Genomic DNA, 12,120 nt, shown 5'->3' with positions numbered 1-12,120 from the left:
GAATAGAATGATAAGCAGTTCGCTACCCCAGGATAATCGATTCACAATGAGTACAGTTAGGTAAAAAAAAATGTGAGGGGGGGTATACAGATTTAAAAAAAAGTTTAGTGTAGAACTAAGAAAATAAATAGTGGTAGAAATTCTTCAACAGGTCAGACTTGACGTTGTAGACAGAAAGGAATATTCAAGGCCTGATACCTCTTTTTCACTCAGTGCTTCAAACGTCATGGTCAAAAGCAACATCACTTTTTGAGATGGCTTTAATCTAGTTGTGGATCTTAAGAGACAATATTTTCTAAATTCAAAAATTTAGCACATTTTCCCTACCTTTGAAATTGGTAGACAGAAAGCATATGTTACAATTGTAGGAGTGTCCAGTTACAACTATTTCCTACGATTCTTTTGCAGCATCCCTTTTATAACAGGATCATCTAAGAATTATTTGCAACACTTTTCCACAGCCCCTATTCACTCCCAAATTAGGGTTGGCTTAAAAAGTTTCAGTTTTTTTCACCTCTAAAGTAAAACCTGTTTTCTGTTATGGCTAAATTACACGTAGCCCATGCAGACTCAGCAGCCTGAACAGCTCCAGAGGTCAAATATCAGATGCTCTGGCTGGATTTTGACTCATACCAATTTGAGGCTTATTAAATTTCATTAGCGTGCTTAATTGCACAATATTTCACATCTTACATGTAAGATGTTCACTCAAATCTGCTGTCATGGTTCCCTGACGAATCTAAGTTGCACAACAATCAATTCAAAGTGTTGGTAAAAATATCCTACTCCTAGAGGTACAGTTAATCATTCGGGAAGGGAAGTCATAAAATGGGACACTTTCAGTTTTGAAGATCATTCCACCATTTGAAAGTTTAACAACTTCCATGCCTATTACTTAGGAATTTAGGTGTTATGACTGCAAAGACAAAAAAGTAGAAGCTAATAGTTATTCGAGGCACAAATCATAATCCTATTGGCTTGTGTTTTCAAATATAACAGCAAAATAGAAAACAAGCAATAGTATTTGTACAAATTCCAAACTAAGCATAAGCATGTCCAGTCCATTTCTTACAGAACCTTAATTGGCAGGTACTAATTCAAAATTAGAACAAGGACATTTTTAGCTTACCATAATCTACAATACCCGCTAACAAATACAAATGTCACACATTCTGGAGAGGGAACTAGAGGGGTTTATTAAATTAAGAAAGCATTACAGAGTACCAAGCTGTACTTATCCTAGCCTGCTGTAATGACATACAGTCTGTCAGTGTTTCTAGATTTGTTTACTATTAGTATCCAATTTGTATACACTTGTTCATGTTCAAGGAGGACACCCTATATGTTAGTACTGAAAAGATCAGTCAGCTTCCAAATCCTCCTTTACGCACTCCTATTCCATCAGTGGGTCTCCTGTCTAATCACTGGGAATCAGATAGTCAAGGTGCGTCCTGCCTCAGGATAGGCATTGCCTAGGACCCAAGCACCAGGATGGTAGTGCTGTTGCAGAAATGTGGAGCATATAGGCTCAGCACCACTCCATACACTTAGGTACGACTATTCCTGGTTTAGAACCGTCACATTAGTGTCAGACAGTTCCTAAGACAGTGTGGAGCCCCCTGATTGCTCACTAGGCAGTGCATTGCAATATGGCCAAATACCTAATGAATAATCTGACTTTATATCAGGGTAGGAAAGGAATAAAAGGGAGGGCCACTTGGTGCCTCCGCTTTTCCATGAGCAAGAAATGTTTCACTATGAAGTGAGTAATGCCTCAAAATCTGAAACTTGCTCCCAACAAATATACTTATGGCAGCCTCCTTAACACTGATCAAGACACAGCTATAAAACTGCCTGGCGGATACCGGCTAACCTAAAAATCATTTTTACTATAGGCAAGTCAAATTTACTTCACAGATGTAGCTATAATATGTTTTATTTATTTATTCATACAGAAGGTAATGTGGGGAGAGGTCATGGTGTTAAACTAGTGAGGTAGGCATCCTCTGAGACATGAAGGCATGAGCAGAACTAGGACCCTTAGCTACCTTTCTTTTCACTACTCAGTTCATGTTTAATTTGCAGAAGCAATCAGATAATGGTCTCCAGTGGTGGGGGAATTAAGGCACTTGTAGTGACATGGCTGGAGAGGAGGCACAAACAATTTGTGTCTCCCATCTATAATGCACACTGGCTTCCTGTTGAGAGTTTAAACATTTAAAAACACCTCTTTAAAATGTTTTGGTGGTTCCCAGCTTCAAGATAAGCTGTTCTCTTTCTTGATAGAAGGTAGTCATTCTGGATGTTCAGTTTTCCCTCATAAAATGTCCTAATAAACTTAAAAAACAATTATGAACACTTGCACAATTCCTCATTATCATCATCTGCAAAGTTTGTCTTCTATGCTTATGTTTCCAATCACTTGATAAAAACTCGTTATTCAATGGTAAGTATAACCGTAGGATATGACATTCATCATGAAATAGAACTATGCAGTTGACGTTTAAAGCTCAACATTTTTAGAAATGACAATGGGTGGCACCATTCTATTTAGGAAGGTTTCCTTTTCTCCCAGTTTCAAGACCTATATAGCCTTAAAAAGGAAAGTGGATGCCCTGAAATATGGGCTCAGAGACCTAACCTTTTTGTCATTTTAGGCAATTATGCCATGATTGAGTGAAAAGTAATAAAAGCAATGAAATGTTGTTACACGGATGAATGACAATATCTCCCCATCAGATACCTCAGGCGATAATGTGGTGGACACCAAAGTAATAAACGTGTTTATTCGAACTGTTTAGCTTTTTCATTGCACTGAAACACTCACCAAAAATGACCACTTGATGTTGATAGTCATCAAAGAATTTCTTGGTTTCCAACCCCAGATCTGTATTATTTGTAATGAGGGCATCATGCATACAGTTTTCATCACCACTGCAGGTGTCATTTGCTTTTTGCTTTTGTGATGTCGACTGAGAGGTCATCAACTCTGATGTGAATGTTGGACGAAAGGCTTTCCACACTCCTACCTTCTGTTTTGCGTCCAGGAGACTTTCCGGGGCTGGGACAATCCCTGAGAAGTACAAAAATAATAACAGAAATGTGGCACTTTTTTTTACAATTGTAAAAGTGTGCTATAGGATTTTTTAAACAAGACTCTTCAAAGGAGATGAATGAAACCAGCAGCAAATGTTTTTCAGTATTTATAGGCAATATTGTTAATATGGTCAAATTAAAACACTGTGAGGCAAAATCTGGGCTCCTGAAATGTATATTTTGAAAACATATCTGGTAGGCCCTCTAATAATTTGCCCAGATCCATTAAAAAAAACATAGTGCCTGACACATTTCTCATCGCCGAGAAAGCAATTTTTACTTTGTAATTCTGTGTCATAGTTTAGCACTTCTAGGTTATTTTTTAGGCGGTTTAATTTAAATTATCACAAGTTATCATTGCTCAATCCAGTATATTTGTATACAATTAAGGGACTGTGTCAGCTCTCCACCCAGCCAGTACGTTTTTGAAACATATCTAGACTATGCATTCTCCACAGTCTTATATTTTTTTATTCTAATCATACAAGAGTAGTGCAATAATTATATCCCCCCACTTTGGTGATGCACAATACTGAAAAGCATTGCTGGATACAAATGGGAAACAACCTGAAAAGCGAGGTCATTACATTGTGTTACCTTTACAAAACGGTCGTTACAACGACCACGTTGTTTCATCGCAGTACTATTACAACACAAGTTGTTACAAAGACTTGCTTCAGATGGCGCTCTAAACTAAGGAATAGTATAATGTACTATTCCAACACCTTCTCTAATGTTGTACAAACTGGAGTTGGAATAGTAAATTATACTATTCCTAAATCCAGCGCGCCATCTAGGTCAAGTCGTTGTAACGACTTGCGTTGAAATGGTACTGCGATGTAACAACACGGTCGTTTTAACGACCGCGTTGTAATCGCATGTGTTGTAAACGCATGTGATGTAATGGTATATATTCAATACAAATATCAATAAAACCTAGTTTAGATGTTCTCATGCCATCAAAAAAAAATTATAATCACAAGCAGCAGGCTTTAGATTTATAAGCGTCTATCTATGTAATTTATATGTGATGACCTTTTAAAGTTTACTCTGGTTCTGTTTTTTTTAATCCGACATAACAAACCCTTTCGAACAAGTTTTTATAATAATGATATTTTCCCTTTTTAGTATTCAGCAAGGCAAATTTCTAATATATGTCAAGACACAAATTAACACGCCTAATGTAATAGTGCGCCTCAGTTCTTAATGTATGATTGTGTATGTTTTTATGAATTGTCTATGTATTGCAATAATTTTTATAAATTAATTTCCTCCTCAGCATCATTTGACCCAATCAAAATTTCAGGTTTTTCTTTTGAATTTTAAAGTTAAAGCATATGTGATTCATATGGAAAACTACTTAACTGGCTTTCCTCTTCTCTTTCCAAAATGTTTTCTCGTAGTGAACGTGGTGCTTGCCAGTTCAATCCATATCCCCAACCCTGGTAATTTCCCCAAGAGATAAAATCTTTGACTTATTGTTTTGAACATTTATAACATTCTAGAAAGCTGCTGTAAGTGCCTTAGGATCATGGTCAAGGGTATAAATGAGATATGTCTGACACCCTATAGGTCTACAGGCATCATCACCTGAGTGCTAGGCATCATCTCTGGGTTCAATTGAGGCTTTTGATCTGTTCATCAGCCAATGTTTAACTAATAAATGTAGCTTGTAAATTACATCTTCCGCCTGCACAGGCACAATCAAAATGATCTAGCAGTGGATGTGATTGCCCCCAAACTCATTACTCAGGTGAAATCTATTGATTTCATTCTTGACTCAAAATTAAAATTTACAGGACATTCTCTACAACTTATTTAATCAGTTAATGTTTAAAATTCCAGGTAAAGCAAAGGCATTTGGTTTGAAGACAATGGGAAAAGCAATCCAATAAGGAGGCTAATGCACTGATCAGTGTGCCTATGTATTGAATTACTCTTTGAAAGGGTCTGATGCACAATGCTGCCAATGTGCTGCAATGTTCTCAAAGCTGTTGGCGGACAAGAACGGCTAACTGATCTTTCATCTGGTTCCACATGAAAGCTCAACCCCTTTTAAGGTCAGTTATTTAGCATACAAAGCTGTCTACGGTCTATTGGACTCAAATTACCATAATATCCAGGACTGCAGGTCCCTAGAAATCAGGTGAATTTTTACCTGAGCATCCCTAAACATTAGGAACATCACAGAAGTCATAATCATTTTGGGGTCGAGATGTCTCTTTGCAGTTCTCACAGACTTCAGATTTTAAGGCCAGTAATATTTACTTACTTTTCAGGAAGCAATTAAGACCACACTTTATTCCTTGGCTTATGTATTTTTGCCACATGATTTACAAAAAATTCAAGTAATTAAAACAATAATATGAAAACGAATAGTCATGAATTATCTGCCTCTCTTTTAATCCCCAGGACCGCTTCGTCAGGGGATAAATAAAGCCCTGTTGTGGGTCTCCTTTGAGATGCTGACTATGCTACTACCAAACCTGGAATAAGCAATCTGCACACACAAATGAGCTGAGGAAATAACACAGTGGGTGACAAGTATTGTGATAATAGTTCCCTTATGCTCCAGTAGGTTTCTATTTTAGGAAGACTCAGTCTGGTTCTATTCAATGCAAAGCCAATCTACTTACACATGCAGGTACCAAAAAGGTAAGGTTTGACTGTCACAAACATAAATCTAGGGATGTCCCTAATAATGAGCATATGTATAACCACAGAAACATACATGAGAGGCCAAATTTGTAGAGTTCTTCTTCGGTGGCAATGCCATCATAGATGTTCCCACTGGGATACATAAAGCTAGTAGATCTGTCTCCGCTCCACAATCCTAACAGACCCAAGGTTTTATTCAGGAAGGTCTGAGGTACACGGACCAGTGCTCGTAAAATGCCACTGCTGCTTCGTGTTACCGTGACCTGCAGCCCACAGCTATAGACAGCAGAGTACTTCCCTTCGTCCAGCTTCATAACTGCAAATTGGTTCTGGCTGAAGTGGATCACATCTGCAAGACATGGATTAAAAGTACTACATATTACCAAAATAAAATAAAAATGAACAGCAATTTAAACAAGTAATGTTATACATATCATCAGCATTTTTTTATTGATAAGAGAGCAATGGGAAATGTCACAAACAACTTAAAAAAGTGAACTATGAATAGTGCAAATTATGCAATAAACGGTTGTGGGCCATTGGTGGTGAGGAAATGCTTCAGCTAGTGGTCCCCTTCCTTTCTTCACAAAAAAAAAGTAGTGAGGGAGTGTTCTTACCTGCCACATCCTTGTATCACTACAATATGAACAAAGAGGTTGCCTCACTTTCTATGAGGACATTCTACATGTAAACTAACCGAAACTCTTACCGGAACAGATCACAGAACTGGGAGAAACTGTCTACTATCTTCTGGATTAAAATCTTTGGGAGGTGGTTGTAATCTTGGTGATGCTAGCGATAGGTAGCTGGGCAACACCTCCTACATCACCACAGTAAGGGGAGAGAAGCCCATGCAAAGGGAGGGCATAAATCTGCCAAATGTGTCAGTGTGTGCTGGGCGTAAGAATGCTGTTAGCATTCTAGGGGAAATCAATAGTTTAAGAACCTAATTTACAGCTAAGCAGCAAAGGGATATCTGTCTCAAATTAATGGATGTCCATCCACCTATATTTCATTCCCCTGCCTTGTTTAGAGGCAGGGGAAGCCCTGTAATTCTAATGGCATCTCGTCGCCAGCTCCTGCATTAGAAATATCCCCTTGTGGGGCATCCTCTAGCAATCTCATCCACTAGTGATGGCAGTTTGGGCTGCACTGTCCCTGTCAGAGCAAAGTCGACTAATTCGCATATGAGCTGGCACAGTGTTTAAAATCACAATGGGTAGTGATGCGACCATGAGTAATTACCAATGGATGAGATTAATAGAGGCATTCCATGCATGAATTTTTTGTATACTTTAGTGTCGCCCTAAGAGGAATGGATATACCCAGATGCAGGTCCCGTGCACACTCTGTCAATGGAATCAAGCTATACCTGACTGCTGATTCCTACCTAGGTCGAAACTGGTCCTGGGGTGCTTGTGTTCCTGTTCAGGCAGGACCTGACATAAAAGTCCAGACTGACTAGACTGTTCCCATTGGAGAAGGGTCAATAATGATTTGCATATGGCTGGGTCCAAACTGAGTTGGAATGGTGTGCAAAATAACGATGGACTGGGATGCGGCCCTGAGTAATCACCAGTGGCTGAGATTAATTCAAGCATTCCATCCATCATTTTTTTGTAAACTTTCTAAAAATGCCATTCTCAGAATTCTGACTTCAAATATGACCATTAAAGAGGATTTTAAATTTCAATTCACTTGACTCTAAACAGCATATCTCTATCTGATCCCAATCCAAAGTTAACACTTATTATATGTAATAAGGTAATCTAGTGTTAGTCAATGGATAAGCTAGGCCTTACAATAGTAAAACAATTACTGAAGGAGTTTTTCACAGTCAGGGCATGTACTTTTTAAACCCACATGTGCAACTTTTTAAATACCATGTACTTGCCCAACGAGTCTTTAAGGCCAACCTTAGGGGTGCCTTATCAGTATTATAAAGGAACATTTAGGATTGGCAAAAAGTTTATATTGCCAGGTCGAATTGGCAGTTTAAAGCTACTGTGAAGACGGCAATAGCAGGCCCACGGCATGCTTTAAAGTGCTATGTTAGTGGGTGGCACAATCAGTGCTGCAGGCCCACTAATAGCACTTAATTTATAATCCCTGAGTAAGTTTGATTTTTTTTTCTTCGGAGTTTTATATAGCGTAAACTTGACGCAAAGGTATCGGGTATCAGAGTGCTTTACATGAGCACCAGTTGCGTTACATAAGGACACGTACATTTTTGTTAGGCACAGGAAGATTAAGTGATTTGCCCACAATAACAGGACATTGAGCGTTGTTGCCGAGACTTGAAACCAGTTCTCCAGATTTGAGATCAATTTTAGGTCAATTTGAGGTTGACCTCCCTAGCCGTTAGGCTACATCCTTTCCCCTTCGGCTACAACCTTGTATCAGATACTGGTAACTAATAAGTAAATTAAATGTGTCAGTCAGGTGTAAGCCAATTTGACCATGTTTTAGGGAGATAGCACAAGCACTTCAGCATTGGTAAGCAGTGGCAAAGTGCACAAAGTCCTAAAGCCAACAAAAACAAATAGAGCAAAGCAGGAGGGGTGAATATGAACAGTTTGGTAAAATACCATGCCAAGGATGTCAGGTCTAACAAAAGGCCTGCCCAGTTTATGGCAGAACTTTTAATTTAGTATCACATAGTTGGTTTTGTGTTTGAGACCACTATGAACAGAGTAGTAATACTGGACTAGAAAACAACTGTAAGTGCCTTGTGCCAGCTTTGACAACACTCCAATGTGTCATGGACAGTATTTTTGTTTTCGAAGTACAAATGTCCACCTTAGGGACTTGACTTTGAAAAACAAAAAATGCCAACTGACTCACTGTGCTGCCATTGCATGGTAGTCTCAACAGCACTGTTTGTTTTGTCATGTCGGCAGGAGCAGTTTCAGCAAAAATGGTCACTGACCCTGAGGTCAACTCTTGATTTGGTAGTTTGGTGGCAGTGTCAATGCCTATGCTGCCCCAGCAATGCCTGTGCTGCCCTAGCTGTTTGGCTGTTCACCTTTCAAAGTCATTCTTAAGAAAAATATATGACATTGTTAAAATAGGGAAAGTATAACTCTAGCTTAGACTAGCTGTGCATGTTCTCCTGTGTCTACTGTTTGTTATCGCTTCTAAATAAGACGAGGCCCAACATAATAAATAGAGAACATTAATAAAGCAATGTAAAAGATTTTTAGGGAAGAAGATGGCACTCTTAATGAACAGTCAATATAAACAAAAGACTCAATTGGGTTGCTGATGAAAAAGCGATTAAGGGAAGAGAAATGGTACAAAGCACATTCACGCTTGGATCATATATTCCATTCTGTGTTGCCTTGGCAGACGTATGCCATTGGCAAACACGCTGTTTGGCCTTTGCAATCTGCTTAATGAAATTGCACTTGCTCTTGCCTATTTGTTGGCCATGGCCATTGTATTTGTGGATTTATATTGGTGGCTGTAGTTGCAGAAGTACTGTGGGTAGATCAGAGATACAGTTGTCTGTATATATTCTCTAGTGATTGTCACAGACAAATGTCCTTACATGTGTGTACTTCATTTACTGTGGTGCTGTGACAAACGTATACCTCTTCAAGAGGTTAAATCACCAATCCTCATAATAGGATAATGTGCCATCAAAGTATAAAACTTCAATCCCATCAGGTCTAGTAAGACAAATTTTCTTAGCAGCACTTGTGCAATAGTTACTAATGTAAACTTTCTCAATGGTTCTAAGTGCAGACATTCTACAGTGATTCTCCAACTTAGACATTTATCAAGTGCGTATCCTGCACATCAAAGATTTCAAGGTAAAATGATCTACTTGAAGACTTGTTTCTGCTGGATTGTTACTAGAGGCCTCTGTCCCCTTGAAATCTGTTATTAGATGTTAGAAACTGGGGTTCTGGTTGGCAGAGGGATGCACCCTGTCCAACCAGGAACCACAATCCTAGTCATGTCAAGTTACAAACACACCCTAAATGAACATGTGCTCACCCCCTCGCAGCTTGGCATAGAGCAGTCAGGCTTAACTTAAGAGACGGTGCAAAGTATTTGTGCAACACTTCAAATAGTAAAACAGTAAACACACCAGACAAAAAGAAAAAGCACCTGGTTAGAAAAATGAAACTGAATTTAATGAACAAAACAGCATACATTCAATAAGTATAACCAGAGTTATAGATATTGAATTATAGTGCTTAAAAGCATATAGCACTAACCTCGGCTACCTGTTCGTTCTACAACGGAACAAAGTCAAAAGTTTAGGATGATTGTGATGGAGTGTGGGCAGGCTACAGGGTCCAGGTTTGCCCCTGTTCAAAGTACCTTTGATGCATCATCAATAGAGCCGAGATGCGAGAAGCAAAGGGGCAATGGGTCATTGCCAAAGAACAGGTGGATGGAGATGCACCTGCTCTGAGCCAGGCAAAGTCAAGGATGCATTGGAAATGAAGGTTTTCCGTTGTGCAGCCAGCAATGCTATGTCTTCGATCTTCGCGGCTGTGCAGCGGCGTTGATGGAGATGCGCCGGTTCCGAGTGATGCAACTGCTTTGATGCAAGGGTTTCAGCTGGAGCAGCCACTTTATTCCTACTTCCAAGGGCCCAGAACTGATTGGCAGCACTTGGCAGGGCAAGACTCACAGACACAGACAGAACTGTAGGCAACCTAGCAAGCCCTTGGAGTCACTCTGAGTTCAAGTGGTGCATGTCCAATCCTTCTCACCCAGGCAAGGAGGGCAGCAGGCAGGTCAGTACAGCAGAAAAGCTGTTTTTCCAGAGCAGCACTCCAGGAGAGTGGCAGTCCTTCAACAGCACAGCAGTACTTCTTCCTGGCAAAGTATCCACAAGTCCAGAAGTGTACTGAGTTGGTAGGGTCAGAAGTCCAGTTCTTATATGCAATAGTGCCTTTGAATTGAGGGAGACTTCGAAGAAGTGCACAGAGTTTCCCCCTTCCTGCCCACAACAGAGATTAAGCTGTCCTTTGTGTGGGGACAGGACACAGCCAATTAAGCTGTAAGTGTGAGGCTGTGCCCAACTTCTCCCTCCTATCCTGCCCAGGATGTCCCATCAGGATGGAGATGGCCCATCAGTCACACCTAAGCTCCCTTTGTGTTTTGGCTGTCTAGAGGGAATGCACAAGGCCCAGCTAAGAACCACTCCAGACATGTACTGGATCTAGGCAGCAGGCGCACAGGGCTAAGAGCGGAAAAATATAATCTTTCTAAAAGTGGGATTTAAAAAAATTGTAATGATAAATTCGAATTTACCATTAAAGAGAATTTATCATTACAATTCCAGTGCTACTAAACATGACAGATCTACCTCCTTCCAATTAGGAATTGCAGCGAATTAAATGTAACAAGAAATCCCCAATGTTAAGCTATGGGAGTGGTAGGCCTCACAGTAGTGAAAATGCATTTGGGAGTATGACTTAGAAAAAAGTACACGTCCTACCCTGTAATTAAATGGCACCCTGCCTTATGGGCTACTTAGGGCCTGCCATAGGGGTGACTTATATGTAATAAAAGGGGGGGTTTAAGGCTTGGTAAGGGGTTCTAAATGCCAAGTAAACATGGCAGTGTAACTGCACACACAGAATCTGCAGTGGCAGACCTGAGACATGTTTAAAGGGCTACCTAAGTAGGTGGCACAATGAGTGCTGCAGGCCCACTGGTAGCATTTAATTTACAGCCCCAGGGCAGATGTAGTGCACTTTACTAGGGACTTATAAGTAAATTAAATATGCCAATTGGGGATAATCCACTCAAACTATGCTTTAGGGAGAGAGCACATGCACTTTAGCACTAGTTAAGAGTGTAAAGTGCCCAGAGTCCTAAAGCCAACAAAAACAAATTCAGAAAAAGGGGAACAAATCTACAATCAATTCTCTGCCTCCTGTGACATTAGCACTAGCACTGGCTCCATGATTGTCCAAAAAACAGCCAGCACAATTCTCCCCTCCACCCTCAATCAATTTACATCTACCACCCCTGTAGATGTTCTTCACTTATTCAATTCAGGATCACCATATGACCCATGCTCCCCCGCCATATTAAAACAGATTTCGGCTCCAATTGCCACATTCCTAGCTAGCATCTTCAATGGGATGTTTGGCACTGGTATCTTTCCTGATCTTTGGAAAAGGGCCTCCATTTTACCACTCCTAAAGAAACCGAGCCTAGACCCTGACAACCCAGCCAACTACTGCCCCATCGCTGGACCGCTCTCAGTTTGGCTTCAGGGCCAAATATAGTACTGAGATGGCAGTAATAAAAACCACAGATGAATTAAGAACTATCCTGGACAAAGAAGACATCTGCAGCACTCATTCTCCTGGACTTGTCGGCGGCCTTTGATAC

The 12,120-nt window shown here is 40.0% G+C and overlaps 1 protein-coding gene across 1 annotated transcript in view; it reads right to left on the bottom strand.

The window, feature by feature from the left end:
• Positions 1–12,120, bottom strand: part of LOC144761885 (mucin-like protein) — a 507,595-nt gene that overhangs the window by 359,661 nt on the left and 135,814 nt on the right. Inside the window, exons 8-9 of the mRNA XM_078647097.1 lie at positions 5,828–6,103; positions 2,828–3,073 (exon numbers count right to left, since the gene is read on the bottom strand). Of these exons, the coding sequence (XP_078503223.1) occupies positions 2,828–3,073; positions 5,828–6,103 (522 nt within the window). The remainder of the gene's footprint in view (positions 1–2,827; positions 3,074–5,827; positions 6,104–12,120) is intronic.

This window comes from Lissotriton helveticus, chromosome 6 (assembly GCF_964261635.1).
Source record: "Lissotriton helveticus chromosome 6, aLisHel1.1, whole genome shotgun sequence".
Classification (NCBI taxonomy): domain Eukaryota; kingdom Metazoa; phylum Chordata; class Amphibia; order Caudata; family Salamandridae; genus Lissotriton; species Lissotriton helveticus.
This window is presented reverse-complemented; position numbering and strand designations above follow the sequence as displayed.